Source organism: Lepus europaeus, chromosome 7, assembly GCF_033115175.1.
Source record: "Lepus europaeus isolate LE1 chromosome 7, mLepTim1.pri, whole genome shotgun sequence".
Classification (NCBI taxonomy): domain Eukaryota; kingdom Metazoa; phylum Chordata; class Mammalia; order Lagomorpha; family Leporidae; genus Lepus; species Lepus europaeus.
In genome coordinates, this window is record NC_084833.1 from 7,978,200 (window position 1) to 7,992,079 (window position 13,880).

The 13,880-nt window shown below is 39.3% G+C and overlaps 1 protein-coding gene across 1 annotated transcript; it reads right to left on the minus strand.

Moving 5' to 3' along the window:
* Positions 1–7,463: 7,463 nt before the first annotated feature.
* LOC133763246 (steroid transmembrane transporter SLC22A24-like) lies at positions 7,464–11,675 on the minus strand. The gene is made up of 4 exons (XM_062196660.1): positions 11,446–11,675; positions 9,177–9,331; positions 8,914–9,082; positions 7,464–7,560 (listed from the first exon to the last, which is right to left on the minus strand). The coding sequence occupies exons 1-4, from the start codon at positions 11,673–11,675 to the stop codon at positions 7,464–7,466; spliced, it is 651 nt and encodes a 216-aa protein (XP_062052644.1).
* Between the last annotated feature and the right edge of the window lie 2,205 nt (positions 11,676–13,880).

Genomic DNA, 13,880 nt, shown 5'->3' on the forward strand with positions numbered 1-13,880 from the left:
CAAAGATCTCTACGATGAGAATTACAAAATCTTAAAGAAATAGAAGAAGATACAACAAAATGGAAATATCTTCCATGTTCATGGATTGGAAGAATCAATATCATCAAAATGTCCATTTCCAAAAGCAATTTATAGATTCAATGGAATACCAATCAAAGTACCAAAGACATTCTTCTCAGATCTGGAGAGAATGAAGCTGAAATTCATATGGAGGAACAAGAGACCTTGAATAGCTAAAGCAATCTTGTACAACAAAAACAAAGCCAAAGGCATCACAATACCATATTTCAAGACATACTACAGGGTAGTTATAAACAAAATAGCATGGCACTTGTATAAAAACAGATAGATAGACCAATGAAACAGAATAGAAACACCAGAAATCAATCCAAACATCTACAGCCAACTTATATTTGATCAAGGATCTAAAACCAATTCCTGGAGCAATGTAGTCTATTCAACAAATTGTGCTGGGGAAACTGGATTTCCACATGCAGAAGCATGAAGCAAGACCCCTACCTTTCACCTTACACAAAAATCCACTCAACATGGATTAAAGGTCTAAATCTGTGACCCAACACCATGAAACTATTAGAGAACATAGGAGAAACCCTGCAAGATATTTGCAAAGGCAAAGACTTCTTTGAAAAGATCCCAAAGACACAGGTAGTCAAAGCTAAAATTAACAACTGGGATTACTATAAATAGAGAAGTTTCTGTAAAACAAAGTAATAATCTGGAAAGTGAAGAGGCAACTGAAAGAATGGGAGAAACTATTTGTAAACTATGCAACTGATAAAGAATTAATAACCAGAGTCTACAAAGAGATCAAGAAACTCCACAAGAACAAAACACACAGCCCATTTAAGAGATGGGCCAAGGACTTAAACAGACATTTTCGAAAAAGGAAACCCAAATGGCAACAGACACATGAAAGAAATGTTCAGGATCACTAGCTGTCAGGGAAATACAAATCAAACCACAATGAAGTTTCATCTCACTCTGGTTAGAATGGCTTTTATACAGAAATCGGCCAGCGCCGTGGCTCAACAGGCTAATCCTCCGCCTTGCGGCGCCGGCACACCGGGTTCTAGTCCCGGTCGGGGCACCGATCCTGTCCCGGTTGCCCCTCTTCCAGGCCAGCTCTCTGCTGTGGCCAGGGAGTGCAGTGGAGGATGGCCCAAGTGTTTGGGCCCTGCACCCCATGGGAGACCAGGAGAAGCACCTGGCTCCTGCCATCGGATCAGCGCGGTGCGCCGGCCGCAGCGCGCTACCGCAGCGGCCATTAGAGGGTGAACCAACGGCAAAGGAAGACCTTTCTCTCTGTCTCTCTCTCTCTCTCACTGTCCACTCTGCCTGTCAAAAAAAAAAAAAAAAAGAATGGCTTCTATACAGAAATCAACAAACAACAAATGCTGGTGAGGACGTGGGGAAAAAGGTTCCCAAATCCACTGTTGGTGGGAATGTATGCTGGTAAAGCCACTATGGCAACATTTTAGAGATATCTCAGAAATCTGAATATAGCCCTACCATAGAACCAGCCATCCCATTCGTTGAAATTTATCCAAAGGAACTTAAATTGGCAAAGAAAAGAGCAATCTGAACCTCCATGTTTATTGCAGCTCAATTCACGATAGCTAAGACATGGAATCAACTTAAATGCCTGTCGGCTGAAGACTGGTTTAAAGAAATTATGGGATATGATTCTATCAGTTAGTATTAGCAGACACTTGTCTTGTTTGTGTGATCCCTTTGACTCTTAGACCTATCAGAGCCATCAATTGTGAACTGAAGTTGATCACATGGACTAGTGAGATGGCATTGGTACATGCCACCTTGATGGGATTGAATTGGAATACCCTGGCACATTTCTAACTCCATCATTTGGGGCAAGTCCGATTGAGCATGTCCCCAATTGTACATCTCCTCCCTCTCTTTTTCCACTCTTAAATTTAACAGGGATCACTTTTCAGTTAAAATTTAAACACCTAAGAATAATTGTGTGTTAATTACAGAGTTCAACCACTAGTACTAGAACAACAACAACAACAAAAACAACAACAAATACTAAAAAGGATAAAGTGATACATTGTACATCTAGAGTCAGGACAAGAGCTGATCAGGTCATTGTTTCTTATAGTGTCCATTTCACTTCAACAGGTTTCCCCTTTGGTGCTCAGTTGTCACGGATCAGGGAAAACAAATGATATTTGTCTCTTTGGGACTGGCTTAATTCACTCAGCATGATGTTTTCCAGATTCCTCCATCTTGTTGCAAATGACTGGGTTTCATTGTTTCTTACTGCTGTATAGTATTCTATGGAGTACATGTCCCATAATTTCTTTATCCAGTCTACTGTTGATGGGCATTTGGGTTGGTTCCAAGTCTTAGCTATTGTGAATTGAGCTGCAAGCGGGATACGCAGCAGACTCATAGAATGGCAGATGTCCTAAACAACACTCTGGCCTCAGAATCAGCCCTCAAGGCATTCGGATCTGGCTGAAGAGCCCGTGAGAGTATTGTAGGCATGGAAAGCCAAGATACCATGGAAAAGGAAAAAAAAAAGAAGAAGAAGACCTAAATGAAAGATCTCTGCGAGTGAGATCCCAGTGGAAAGAATGGGGCCATCAAAGAAGGAGGTACCTTTCTCTGAAGGGAGGAGAGAACTTCCACTTTGACTACGACCCTATTGGAATAAGATCAAAGTCAGCGAACTCTAAGGCTTCCATAGCCCTGGCAACTCATGACTAGAGCCTAGGGAGATTACTGACACCATGAACAGGAGTGTCAAATTGTTAAGTCAGCAACAGGAGTCACTGTGTACTTACATCCCATGTGGGAACTGTCCTTAATGTGTTGTCTAATGTGCAGTGATGCTATAACTAGTACTGAAACAGTATTTTTACACTTTGTGTTTCTGCGTGGGTACAAACTGATGAGATCTTTACTAATTATATACTGAATCGCTCTTCTGTATATAAAGATAATTGGAAATGAAAAAAAACTGGTGTTAAATTGGAAATGGCATAGAAAATTAATTAATTTTTTAAAAAAAATATTATGTAGGATCTCTGTCTTTAATGTGCTGTACACTCTTATTTAATGCTATAACTAGTACTCCAACAGTATTTTTCACTTTGTGTTGCTATATGGGGGCAAACTGTTGAAATCTTTACCTAATATATACTAAACTGATCTTCTGTATATAAAGAGAATTGAAAATAAATCTCGATGTGATTGGAAGGGAAGAGGGAGTGGGAAAGGGGAGGGTTGCGGGTGGGAGGGAAGTTATGGGAGGGAGGAAGCCATTGTAACCCATAAGCTGTACTTTGGAAATTTATATTCATTAAATAAAAGTTTAATAAAAAAAGAAATTATGGGATATGTACTCTATGGGATACTACACAGTGGTAAAAAAAATGAAATCAGTTATTTGCAACAAAATGGAAGAATCTAGAAAACATCATACTGAGTGAATTAAGCCAGTCCTAAAAGGATTAATATCACATGTTCTCCCTGATTTGTGACAACTAACTGAGCACCTAAAAGGAAACCTGTAGAAGTGAAATTGACACTATGAGAAGCAATGACTTGATCAGTACAAGCAATGACTTTATCTTTTTACTTTTTTCTTTTTCTACATAATACCACTGGTTGAACTCTTTACTTAACATAGAGTTATTCTTAGGTATTTAAACCCATTTGAAAATTGATCCCTGTTAAAAAATAAGAGTAAGAACAAGAGAAGGAGTTTTCATCATGAAAGGGTGTTGTATTTTATCAAATGCTTTCTCTGCGTCTATTGAGAGAATCATATGGTTTTTCTTCTGCAGTCTGTTAATGTGGTGTATCACGTTGATTGTTTTGCGAATGTTGAACCATCCCTGCAAACAAATGCCCATCAACAGTAGACCTGATAAAGATTATGGGACATGTACTCCATAGAATACTATACAGCAGTCAAAAACAATGAAACCAGGTCATTTGCAATAAGATGGAGGAATCTGGAAAACATCATGCTGAGTGAATTAAGCCAGTCCCAAAGAGACAAATATCATTTGTTTTCCCTGATCGGCGACAACTAACTGAGCACCAAAGAGAAAACCTGCTGAAGTGAAATGGACACTATAAGAAACAATGACCTGATCAGCTCTTGTCCTGACTATTGATGTACAATGTAATACTTTATCCTTTTCAGTATCTTGTTGTTGTTGTTGTTCTAGTACTAGTGGTTGAACTCTGTAATTAACACACAATTATTCTTAGGTGTTTAAATTGTAACTGAAAAGTGATCCCTGTTAAATATAAGAGTGGGAAAAAGAGAGGGAGGAGATGTACAATTGGGGACATGCTCAATCGGACTTACCCCAAATGGGGGAGATAGAAACGTGCCAGGGTATTCCAATTCAATCCCATCAAGGTGGCATGTACCAATGCCATCTCAATTTCAGGTCCAAGTGATCAATCTCAGTTCACAATTGATGGCTCTGATAGGTCTAAGAGTCAAAGGGATCACACAAATAAGACTAGTGTCTGCTGATACTAACTGATAGAATCACAAAGGGAAAAAATGATTCAACATGGGAAGCAGGATACACAGCAGACTCATAGAATGGCAGATGTGATAAATAACACTCTGGCCTCAGAATCAGCCCTTTAGGCATTCGGCTCTGGCTCAAGCACCCATGAGAGTAGTTTAGCCATGGAAAGCCAAGACACCATGGGAAAAAAAAGACCTAAATGAAAGATCTCTGTGAGTGAGATCCCAGTGGAAATAATAGGGCCATCAAAGAAGGAGGTACCTTTCTCTGAAGGGAGGAGAGAACTTCCACTTTGACTATGACCCTATCAGAATAAGATCAAAGTCGGTGAACCCTAAGGGCTTCCATAGCCTTGGCAACCATGACTAGAGCCGAGGGAGATTACTGAAGCCATGAACAGGAGTGTCAAATTGTTAAGTCAACAACAGGAGTCACTGTGTACTTATGTCTCATGTGGGAACTGTCCTTAATGTGTTGTCTAATGTGCAGTGATACTATAACTAGTACTGAAACAGTATTTTTACACTTTGTGTTTCTGTGTGGGTACAAACTGATGAAATCTTTACTTAGCATATACTGAATAGATCTTCTGTATATAAAGATAATTGAAAATTTAAAAAAATACCTGGTGTTAATTTGGAAATTGCATACAAAATAAATCAATTTTTTAAAAATATCATGTAGGATCTCTGTCTTTAATGTGCTGTACACTCTTATTTAATGCTATAACTAGTACTCCAACAGTATTTTTCACTTTGTGTTGCTATATGGGGGCAAACTGTTGAAATCTTTACCTAATATATACTAAACTGATCTTCTGTATATAAAGAGAATTGAAAATGAATCTTGATGTGATTGGAAGGGGAGAGGGAGCGGGAAAGGGGAGGGTTGCGGGTGGGAGGGAAGTTATGGGGGGGAAGCCATTGTGATCCATAGGCTGTACTTTGGAAATTTATATTCATTAAATAAAAGTTAAAAAATAATAATTAAGGATAAATTACATACAGAATAAAGAAAGGTTACATCTACCCTGACAGTGTATGAATCTAGAAAACGTACCAAAAATATCAAAGAATATTTGAAACAAATAAAAGAAACTTTAAAGGAATAGGGCCAGAAAAATCCCTGCTTATCAATAATATCCTTAAATGTAAAAGAACTAAATCTTCAATTAAAAGACACTGGTCCTCTGTATGGCTTTTTAAATGAATTAACAACAAACTTTCTCCAAGAAATCTCTTTACAAGTAAATGCATAAATACACTGAAAGTAAAGAAAAAAAATTCCATGCAATCACAAACCAAAAGAAGTTGGAGTAGCTATGCTTGTATGAGACAAAATAAACATTAAGATAAACTGTAAAATGAGAAAAACAAGGTCACTATATAATGATCAAGGGAACAAGCCAACAAGATGTGATTATTGTAAATGTAAATGCAAATATGCCAGAGCACTTAGTTTTATAGAACAAATGTTATTGTTACTAAAGGGAGATGTAAGCTCGAATACCTTAATATGTGGGACTGTAACACCACACTCTGAACAATGGACACTTCATCCAGACAAAAAAATGAACAAAGAAACCATAAAACTATAGAAACTATTGATCAAATTGACCTGATGATATTTACAGCACATTCCATCCAACAACTCAGAACCCACATTCTTTTCATCAGCTTGTGGGACACTCCTTGAATGAATTATGGACTACACAATGAATCTCAAGAATTTTTAACAAATCAAAATTACATCATGTATATTTTCTGACTGATAACTACTAGAACTGTAAATCAGCAGAAAAGAAGCTGTAGACATTATACAACTACATGGAATAAAAATGGCATGAGTGGACAATGAACAATGGATTACTGGAGAAACGAATAGGAAACTTAAACATTTCCTTGAAATTAATGAAAATAAAACATACCATATATTGAAAATTTGATTCTTCTGCCAGCATTGTTGTGAAGTGGAATAAGCCACTTCCTGCAAAGCCAGAAATCCACATGAGGGCCGGTGCCACTGCTCAATAGGCTATTCTGCCTGCAGGGCCGGCACCCCGGGTTCTAGTCCCGGTTGGGGCGCCGGATTCTGTCCTGGTTGCTCCTTTTCCAGGCCAGCTCTCTGCTATGGCCCAGGAGTGCAGTGGAGGATGGCCCAAGCCCTTGGGCCCTGCACCCGCATGAGAGACCAGGAGAAGCACCTGGCTCCTGGCTTCGGATCAGCGCGATGCGCCAGCCACAGCACGCCAGCTGCGGCGGCCGTTGGAGGGTGAACCAACTGCAAAAGGAAGACCTTTCTCTCTGTCTCTCTCTCTCACTGTCCACTCTGCCTGTCCAAAAAAAAAAAAAAGAAAGAAAAAGAAAAGAAATCCACATGATCATCAGTTCAAGACCAGGTACTCCACTTCCAATCCAACTCCCTGCTAATGCACTGGGCAAGCAGCAGAACATGTCTCAGTGCTTGAGCCCCTATCCTTAGGAAGACCAGTACAGTGGAGAAGGCACATTGATTAAGTAACACTGCTAGAATTTATGTTAGTATTATATGGAAGAGAAAAGGAACCTCAAGTTAAGGTTGAGTGACAATTAAGCAATTGAGTGCTAACTGATTCTTTGCTGTGTTCTGTCAACAGGAGTCTGGTGGAGTCTGCTCGGTGGCTGATTACCACCAATCAACTAGTTGAGGGCACCAAGGCACTTAGAACGGTTGCACACATCAATGGAAAAGAGAGTGCTGGAGAGATCCTGACCTTGAGGTGATCTGGAAAGGGGAGCTAGTTACTAGGATAAAATGTCATGAACTCACAATTACCCTCATCTGGGTTACTGAGGAACTACAGCCCCAAAATAGAATTCTACTTATGTGTAGTTCTCTAACAATTTGTAATTGCAATTCTATTTTCCCTAACATGTTTATCACTTAATCTATGCCTACAGAAGGAGCTTGCTCAACACACAAATTTCTGATACAAGCATTCAAGGCAATAGAATGGTTTTCAAAAAGTTCATGTATATACCTATTATAATAAAAAGTTTTACATAGATTTCAAACTTCTTGCACCAACACAAACTTGTGTTTTCAACTTTTATTTAATAATATGAATTTCCAAAGTACAACTTTTGGATTACAGTGGCTTTTTCCCCCGATAACCATGCTCCCACCTGCAACCATCTCATCTGCCACTCCATCTCCCATCCAATTCTTCATCAAAATTCATTTTCAATTATCTTTTTTAAAAAAGAACAATTTAATATATACTAAGTAAAGATTTCAACAGTTTACACCCAAACAAAAACACAAAGTATAAAGCACTGTTTGAGTGCTAGTTATACTGTTAATTCACATAGTACAACACATTAAGGACAGAGATCCTACATGGGGAGTAAGTGCACAGTGACTCCTGTTGTTGATTTAACAATTGACACTCTTGTTTATGATGTCAGTGATCACCCGAGGCTCTTGTCATGAACTGCCAAGGCTATGGAAGCCTCTTGAGTCCACAAATGCTGACATTATTTAGACAAGGCCATTAGCAAAGTGGAAGTTCTGTCCTCCCTTCAGAGAAAGGTACCTCCTTCTTTGATGGCCCCTTCTTTCCACTGGGATCTCACTCACAGAGATCTTTCATGTAGGTCATTTTTTGCCAGTGTCTTGGCTTTCCATGTCTGAAATGCCCTCATGGGCTTTCTAGCCAGATCCAAATGCCTTAAGATCTGATTCAGAGGTCAGATTGTTATTTAACGCATTTGTCATTTTATGAGTCTGCTTGTGTCCTGCTTTCCATGTTGGATCGTTCTCTCTTTTTTAAGTTTATCAATCATTATTAGCAGACACTTGGTCTTATTTCAGTGATCCTTTTGACACTTAATCCTATCTTTATGATCATATATGCAATTAAAATGATCACTTTAACTAGTGAGACGGCATTGGTACCTGCCAACTTAATGGGATTTGGAGTCCCATGCATGCCAATTCTTAATGCTGGAAAAGCATACTCTTCTTGTGTCAGACACTTGCAGAGAGCAGCTCATTGTCTTTAGAGCAATATCACATGGACAAGAGCCCCCCAAAAATCTCCATGACGTAGTGCCTTCCAAAGTTACATAAATAATGTCTTTGCCTCATGACTTTGTACTATTGCTTTCTATTAAAATGATTTCATAATAATTCTTTCTCTAATGTACTGCAATTATGCCTACCAAGTCTCAGCCCCCATGGTGAAGTCCCATTCTCTTCCCTCTTTGCATTTCAAGTGGTCCAATGGTTTTGAATAGAGACCATGGCTCAGTGTCAGGCCAGTACCAAACATGTTAAATGTCAAGATTTTCCCGTGTGTTCCCACAGTAGACTCCCCTGTGGTTGTACATACCTGGAGAGCAAGGAGAGGACAAACAAGGGTATAGACACAGTCAGATGCAGTGTGTGCCAGTCTCGAATGGCAAAAGCTAATCCTCCCAAGAGTATCTGCCCAACACTGTGGGCACATAACATCAGTGTTACTCCTATATGTTGTGACTTGGGTGATGCCCACTCTGATGCTGAAAAATATATACACAGTTATTTCAGTCAAAAGGCAAATTCTAGGTCAATTCAAGGCATAGATACAATGAAAGTCTGAAATTGTTAACTTACCAAGAATGGTAGAGTTGGACAAAACAATTATGATAGAAAATCCAGCCAAGAAGCGTAGAATGCAGAAGATGAGGAAGATGGGAGCAAAGGTGGCACAGGTGTCCATGATGGCCGTCTGGAGGAGACACCATGTGTAAACCCCCTTCCTTCCATACCTAAGAAATAAGATTATTTAGGAAGAAACATAATGTGTGTAAAACTTAACACAAGATGGTACATCTTCAAAGTCAGGATAAATGTTTGTTGTTTGGAACACTGCATTGGAGGCTAGTGGAATAGTTATATTTGTCAACAGCAGAAATCACACATGTGATCCTCCTAGTCCATACGAGACCGTTATCAACTCTCTGTCAGTCAACAGTCACCAGGAAGACTTTCTCCGTATGAAGCCATATGAAAGACAATGAAATACGGGTAGTTATCCCAAAAGTTTGTTATAAAAATGTACACATTGAATATAGTGAGTTTTTGCCTTGTGTTTAAACCAGTGGAGTGAAATCAAGAGATCTGTGCTTTGTCTCTGAACTGTCAACACGAAGCCTTTCAAAAAACAAGGTACTCACTAAACCAGTCCCTGGTCAAAAAGAACATTATTCTAGACAAGAAGCCAAATTTGTGCATTCTGTTAGCCCCTACTCCCAACAAACTATATAATTTTACAACTTAAACTACCATATATAAATTTGTTTTGTTTCTATTTTAAAAAATTTGAACAATATAACATGTGATCCTATGTTATATAATGTTTCCTGGATATTGATGCATGTGATGATAGCTTGTTTTTCCTATTGTTGAATATAAATTTGCATGAGGGACGGTGCCATAGATAAGCTGTCAGTTGGGATGCCTGCCTTCCAAGTAGGACTGCTACTTTGAGTCCCAGACATTCTGTTTCTCATGCAGCTTTCTGACAATGCATCTTGGAAGGCAGCCGATGATGGCTCTAGCACTTGGGTGATTGCTGCACATATGGGAGACCCAGAAAGATTTCTGGGCTCCTGACTTCACCCTGGCACATCCCTGGCTGTTGTGGGTATTTGGAGTATGAACCTACAATGGAAGATCTCTCTCACTTGGTGACAGCCTTTTAGTAATGAAAACACACTTAACAAATAAACTCACATGAATATGTCATATTTTAAAATTATACTGCTTAAAAGTGTAACGTAATCTTATGTTTCAAGAAAACTTCTTCAGTTATTATCTAAATCATTTCATGCATTCAGTCACCCACTGATTCTGCAATTTCAATTGTAGTACTGAAGTTGGTGTTTGAAAACTAGGGGCAGAGATCTCAGATGGTTAAACAGGGAAGTACATGCTGACTTTGACCACAGGAAGATACCAGAAGAATAGGGGAGGGACCACATTCCCAGGGCAGAGTTGGAGAAAAGTTAGTAGTGGAAAGTCAACAGAATAAGGGAATAGACAGAATGGAAAGCTAGGGGCAAGTTAATTCTGTACATGTAATATGTAACTGTGTAAGCTCAAAGTCATAGCTGTTAACTAAGACAACTGGATGGCAATGAGCGTCTATAGTTCTCTGGATATTCTAGTAAGAGACACCCTGAGTGACAGGTATGGTTGTCTCCTTCAGGAGAAGCTGATCCAGGACACACAGAATCTCTAACTTCTTATACCAAACCATGTCACCATAATTTCTTAAGATTATCTACATTTTATGGCTGCAAACAATACCTATTGTACCTATTTCACAAGGATCAGCTCTCAGGTTATTCCTGTAAGGTTTACTACCAGATCTGCCCCATGTTGTTTCACAACCTTAGATTTTACAACAATGGCTACCCACTGTACATGTGCATCTATGCTGCAGACACAAAGTGATGGCAGTCTACAAGTGTCCACCATCAGTGACCTCACAGGTTCCAGGTGTGCCATATCATTCTTTCACCTTTTTGTGCTTTTGAACATGCCTCAAATTGTCTACCTCTCTTGTATTGAACTAACTCCCATTCATAAATTTCATACCCTCCAATATGCTTTGAAAATCACTCATGAAATTTGCTTGAATCTTATTTAGATGTCTTTTTATGTCTCCTATTTTGCATACAATGAATCTATTTGTCATAACAAATTATAATATCCAAGACATGTAGCAAATATGCTTATTGTTGTAGCTCCCTGAAATCAAAAGGTGAGTATGTAGCCCAACATAAAGGGCACAGTGTGAGCTCATCAAAGTCTTCTAAAATACATGATGTGCGGATCATGTGATCAACAACCCAAAATAAAGTGAGGTGACACTTACCTGTCTGAAAGATAGCCAAATATCAGACTTCCCAGCAGCGACCCACTCATGAACAGGGTTTGAACCACTGATTTTTGTGATTGAGACTCACAGACGAGGTCCCACTGGGAGGAAACAGCACAGCAGAGTTTTAGGAGAGCTTCAGCCCTTTGGTGGAGCCTGGCCACAAACTCCTCCACATGATACACACGAGCTCCTGCTATGGGGTTCTCCTTCTTCTCCAATTTCATCTACAGTCACTTCCCTCTGGTTGCCCACACTCTAGAATTACTGAAACTTAATCTACCTTTCAAATGCCACTGCCTCTTTTACCTCCTACCCTTTTGATAATGTTACCATGTGTGTACACGTCTTTAGTAATTTTTCTCCTAGAGCTCCAAATCCATTTACTGTATTACTGTCAACACATTTGTGAGGTACCAAAATTAAAATCACATACAATGTAATTTTAAGAAACTGAAGTTACCAAAATTTAAACACTAGGAAAATCCAATTTTTTTTTCTTCATCCTGTCATGAACGTGTTACTCCACAGCTTATGTTTAATTAATATAAAATGTTTGGTTTTTCTTTTAAACTTTTCATTTTAGATGTTTTAAAATTAGGAAACCTAAAATGTTAGCTATATGAGGAGTTCCCATACAACCCATTCAGAGCTTCCAGTAATTTTAACATCATATATATTTGCCACTATCCACAAGCCACTCACAATTTTTTCTGTGGTTTTAAAAATCCAAGCTTCATCTTTGCTTTCCATCTCTCATAGCCTACAGTAATTAACAACTATGCTTATATTGAAGTTTATTTTAGCTCCATATGTGAGGAAGAACATGTAACATTTGTCTTCCTGTATCTAACTTATTTCAATTAACATGATGTCTTTCAGTTCTATCCAATTTGATGCAAATAACAGGATTTCATTCTTTTTAAATAACTGAGTGGAAATATATTATTTATAAATTGTATTTCCCTTGGAAAATATTAATTTATTACATATTTGAAAGTCAGAGTTACAGAGAGTTAGAGAAAGACACACACAGAGAGAAAGATCTTCCATGCACTGGTTCACTCCACAAATGGTTGTAATAGCCATGGCTGAGATGGGGCTAAAGCCAGAATCGGGCATTACATTTCAGGGGCCTAAGTACCTGGGACATGTTCTTCTGCTTTCCTAGGAACATTAACAGAGAAGTGGAGGAATTTGGCATCAACTCAGTGCTTACATTGGACACCAGCTTTGCAGGTAGCATATTAACCCACTCAACTACAATGTGGGCACCCATATTTTCTTTATTGATTCATGCATTGGAAACCTGGTTGATATCAAATCCTGGCTACTGTGAAGAGCAAAGACCGTGGTGGAGCCGAGATGACTTTTTGAAATAATGATTTCATGTCTTTCGGATATATACCCAGTGGTGGAGTTTTCTAGGTGATATGGCAGCTCTCTTTATAGTTTTTTTTTTTTTGCCAGAGTGTGTTGGCTTTCCATGCCTGAAATACTCTCATGGGCTCTTCAGCCAGACCTGAATGTCTTAAGGGCTGATTCTGAGGCCAGAGTGCTGTTTAGGACATCTGCCATTCTATGAGTCTGCTGTGTATCCTGCTTCCCATGTTGTATCGCTCTCCCTTTTTGATTCTATCAGTTAGTATTAGCAGACACTAGTCTCATTTATGTGATCCCTTTAACTCTTAGACCTATCATTATAATCAATTGTGACCTGAAATTGATCACTTGGACTAGTGAGATGGCATTGGGACATGCTATCTTGATAGGATTGAATTGGAATCCCCTGGCACATTTCAAACTCCACTATTTTGGGCAAGTCAGCTTGAGCATGTCCCAAATTGGACATCTCCTCCCTCTCTTTTTTATTTTTTTTTAATTTTTGACAGGCAGAGTGGAGAGAGAGAGAGAGAGAGAAAGGTCTTCCTTTGCCGTTGGTTCACTCTCCAGTTGCCGCCGTGGCTGGCGCACTGCGGCCGGCACACCACGCTGATCCGAAGGCAGGAGCCAGGTACTTATCCTGGTTTCCCATGGGGTGCAGGGCCCAAGCACTTGGGCCATCCTCTACTGCACTCCCGGGCCATAGCAGAGAGCTGGCCTGGAAGAGGGGCAACCAGGACAGAATCCGGTGCCCCGACCAGGACTAGAACCTGATGTGCCGGCACCGCTGGGGGAGGATTAGCCTATTGAGCCATGGCGCCAGCTCTTCCCTCTCTTATTCCCACTCTTATATTTAACAGGTTTCACTTTTCAGTTAAATTTAAACACCTAAGAATAATTGTGTGTTAATTAAAGAGTTCAACCAATAGTACTAGGTAGAAAAAAAGTACTACAAGGGATAAAGTATTAAATTGTTCCTCAACAGTCAGAAAAAGGGCTGATCAAGTCATTGTTTCTCATAGTGTCCATTTCACTTTAACAAGTTTCCT

Excerpts from the sequence above, each read along its gene's own strand:
- LOC133763246 (XM_062196660.1), bottom strand. The coding sequence starts at position 11,675 with ATGAAATTGGAGAAGAAGGAGAACCCCATAGCAGGAGCTCGTGTGTAT. Across the intron at positions 9,332-11,445 it reads TTTGGCTATCTTTCAGACAG|GTATGGAAGGAAGGGGGTTT; the intron begins GTAAGTGTCACC and ends CTTATTTCTTAG. Across the intron at positions 9,083-9,176 it reads GTCCAACTCTACCATTCTTG|CATCAGAGTGGGCATCACCC; the intron begins GTAAGTTAACAA and ends TATATTTTTCAG.